The 2952-nt window shown below is 58.2% G+C and overlaps 1 protein-coding gene across 1 annotated transcript in view; it reads right to left on the bottom strand.

Moving 5' to 3' along the window:
- The window catches only part of SORCS2 (sortilin related VPS10 domain containing receptor 2), a 145861-nt gene that overhangs the window by 4655 nt on the left and 138254 nt on the right, over positions 1 to 2952 (bottom strand). Inside the window, exons 20-21 of the mRNA XM_015561558.1 lie at positions 2598 to 2829; positions 510 to 643 (exon numbers count right to left, since the gene is read on the bottom strand). Coding sequence (XP_015417044.1) covers positions 510 to 643; positions 2598 to 2829 — 366 coding nt within the window. The remainder of the gene's footprint in view (positions 1 to 509; positions 644 to 2597; positions 2830 to 2952) is intronic.

Below are 2952 nucleotides of genomic sequence, written 5' to 3'. Positions count from 1 at the left end.
CGGGTTCTGCCTGGGGGTGCAGGCTGCACTTGGCTGTGGTTGAAGGCTGCGTCTCCCGGGATCCTGAGGCCCCCATCCAGCCCAAGGACAGACAGCCGGCCCTGAGAAAGCCTCCCCCCCCCCCCCAAGGCATTCTGTCCATGGGCTCTGAGTGAGGCTTCAGAGCTCAGAACCAGGCCCAGTGACTGCCTCCTCCAGGAAGCCTTCCCTGACCACCCCTTCCCCAGACTAAAAGTGGCCTTGTCTCCCTGGAGCTCTCGGACACCGTCCCTGCCCCCTTCCCATGACACCTGTGACACCCTAACTCAGGTCACCTACTCGCTCCCATCTCCCTCCCTGGGGAACAGGAGGGTCTGGTTTGATTCACTGGCCACAGTGGAAGGAGAGGTGTGCGCGTGCCCGCTCAGCTCCATGGTGGCCTACACTGTCCTGCCCAACGCCCAGGCAGCGTCCTGCCCTCACTCCAGCCTGTGGGCCACAGGGGCCACCAAGGTCTGGGGTCGGCGCACCTGCAGGCTGAGGCCAATCCACCAGTAGAAGACAGTGAGGTTGGGGTTCAGGGGCAGCAGCACGGCTGTGAGGTTCACCTCCTCGTTGATGCCGACGACAGGAACCACTTCGAGGTAGAGAGCCTGCAGGGGGGCTGCACGGTCCAGAGAAAGGTCGGGGTCAGAGGGCATCAGGGCACTCATTTTCAAGGCTGCTTTTGGTCACTGATATCCTCAACTTAACATCAGTACCACCACCACCACCACCACCATCACCACCATCACCATCACCACCATCACCATCACCACCATCACCATCACCACCATCACCATCACCACCATCACCATCACCACCATCACCATCACCACCATCACCATCACCACCATCACCATCACCACCATCACCATCACCACCATCACCATCACCACCATCACCATCACCACCATCACCATCACCACCATCACCATCACCACCATCACCATCACCACCATCACCATCACCACCATCACCATCACCACCATCACCATCACCACCATCACCATCACCACCATCACCATCACCACCATCACCATCACCACCATCACCATCACCACCATCACCATCACCACCATCACCATCACCACCATCACCATCACCACCATCACCATCACCACCATCACCATCACCACCATCACCATCACCACCATCACCATCACCACCATCACCATCACCACCATCACCATCACCACCATCACCATCACCACCATCACCATCACCACCATCACCATCACCACCATCACCATCACCACCATCACCATCACCACCATCACCATCACCACCATCACCATCACCACCATCACCATCACCACCATCACCATCACCACCATCACCATCACCACCATCACCATCACCACCATCACCATCACCACCATCACCATCACCACCATCACCATCACCACCATCACCATCACCACCATCACCATCACCACCATCACCATCACCACCATCACCATCACCACCATCACCATCACCACCATCACCATCACCACCATCACCATCACCACCATCACCATCACCACCATCACCATCACCACCATCACCATCACCACCATCACCATCACCACCATCACCATCACCACCATCACCATCACCACCATCACCATCACCACCATCACCATCACCACCATCACCATCACCACCATCACCATCACCACCATCACCATCACCACCATCACCATCACCACCATCACCATCACCACCATCACCATCACCACCATCACCATCACCACCATCACCATCACCACCATCACCATCACCACCATCACCATCACCACCATCACCATCACCACCATCACCATCACCACCATCACCATCACCACCATCACCATCACCACCATCACCATCACCACCATCACCATCACCACCATCACCATCACCACCATCACCATCACCACCATCACCATCACCACCATCACCATCACCACCATCACCATCACCACCATCACCATCACCACCATCACCATCACCACCATCACCATCACCACCATCACCATCACCACCATCACCATCACCACCATCACCATCACCACCATCACCATCACCACCATCACCATCACCACCATCACCATCACCACCATCACCATCACCACCATCACCATCACCACCATCACCATCACCACCATCACCATCACCACCATCACCATCACCACCATCACCATCACCACCATCACCATCACCACCATCACCATCACCACCATCACCATCACCACCATCACCATCACCACCATCACCATCACCACCATCACCATCACCACCATCACCATCACCACCATCACCATCACCACCATCACCATCACCACCATCACCATCACCACCATCACCATCACCACCATCACCATCACCACCATCACCATCACCACCATCACCATCACCACCATCACCACCACCACCACCACCCCAAGAACAACCCTACAGGTCACCAGGTGTGCACTGGAGCCCGGCCGCCTGCCTCCCCTGCCCATGGGCTTGCGTCCTGAGGGTTGGGTGGGAGGTCCTGAGGGTTCCCTCCTCCTCCCGGGCCCCGGTTCTCTGTCAGGAGTGGCTCTGGGCCTCGCAGGGGCGGGACTTACGGTTGACCTGGACAAAGAGCACTGCCTCATCGCGTCCCGCCACGTTCTCCGCTCGGACGGACACACGATAGATGCCGGGGCTCTCATAGCGGTGCCGGACGCGCTCCCTTCGCAGCGTGAGGTTCACGGGCACGGGCGTGGAGCCATCCCCGAGGTCCACCTGGTACTTGGTGGTCAGGACGTCGCCCTGTAGGAAACCGGAGGCACTGGTGTGGACCCCGAGCTCGCTCACTCATTCACCCCCTCGCTCCTCCTCCAAACACGCAGGCCCAGGGGCACGGAGCCAGAGCTGGGGGCCAGGGAACCAGAGCTGGGGACCAGGGAACCAGCTGGGGCAGCCTGGAGTGCTGGGCTG

The sequence above is a fragment of the Myotis davidii genome, unplaced genomic scaffold, assembly GCF_000327345.1.
Source record: "Myotis davidii unplaced genomic scaffold, ASM32734v1 scaffold937, whole genome shotgun sequence".
NCBI classification, from domain to species: Eukaryota; Metazoa; Chordata; class Mammalia; order Chiroptera; family Vespertilionidae; genus Myotis; species Myotis davidii.
Note: the sequence above shows the minus strand (reverse complement) of the source record. Positions and strands in the feature narration are given on the sequence as shown.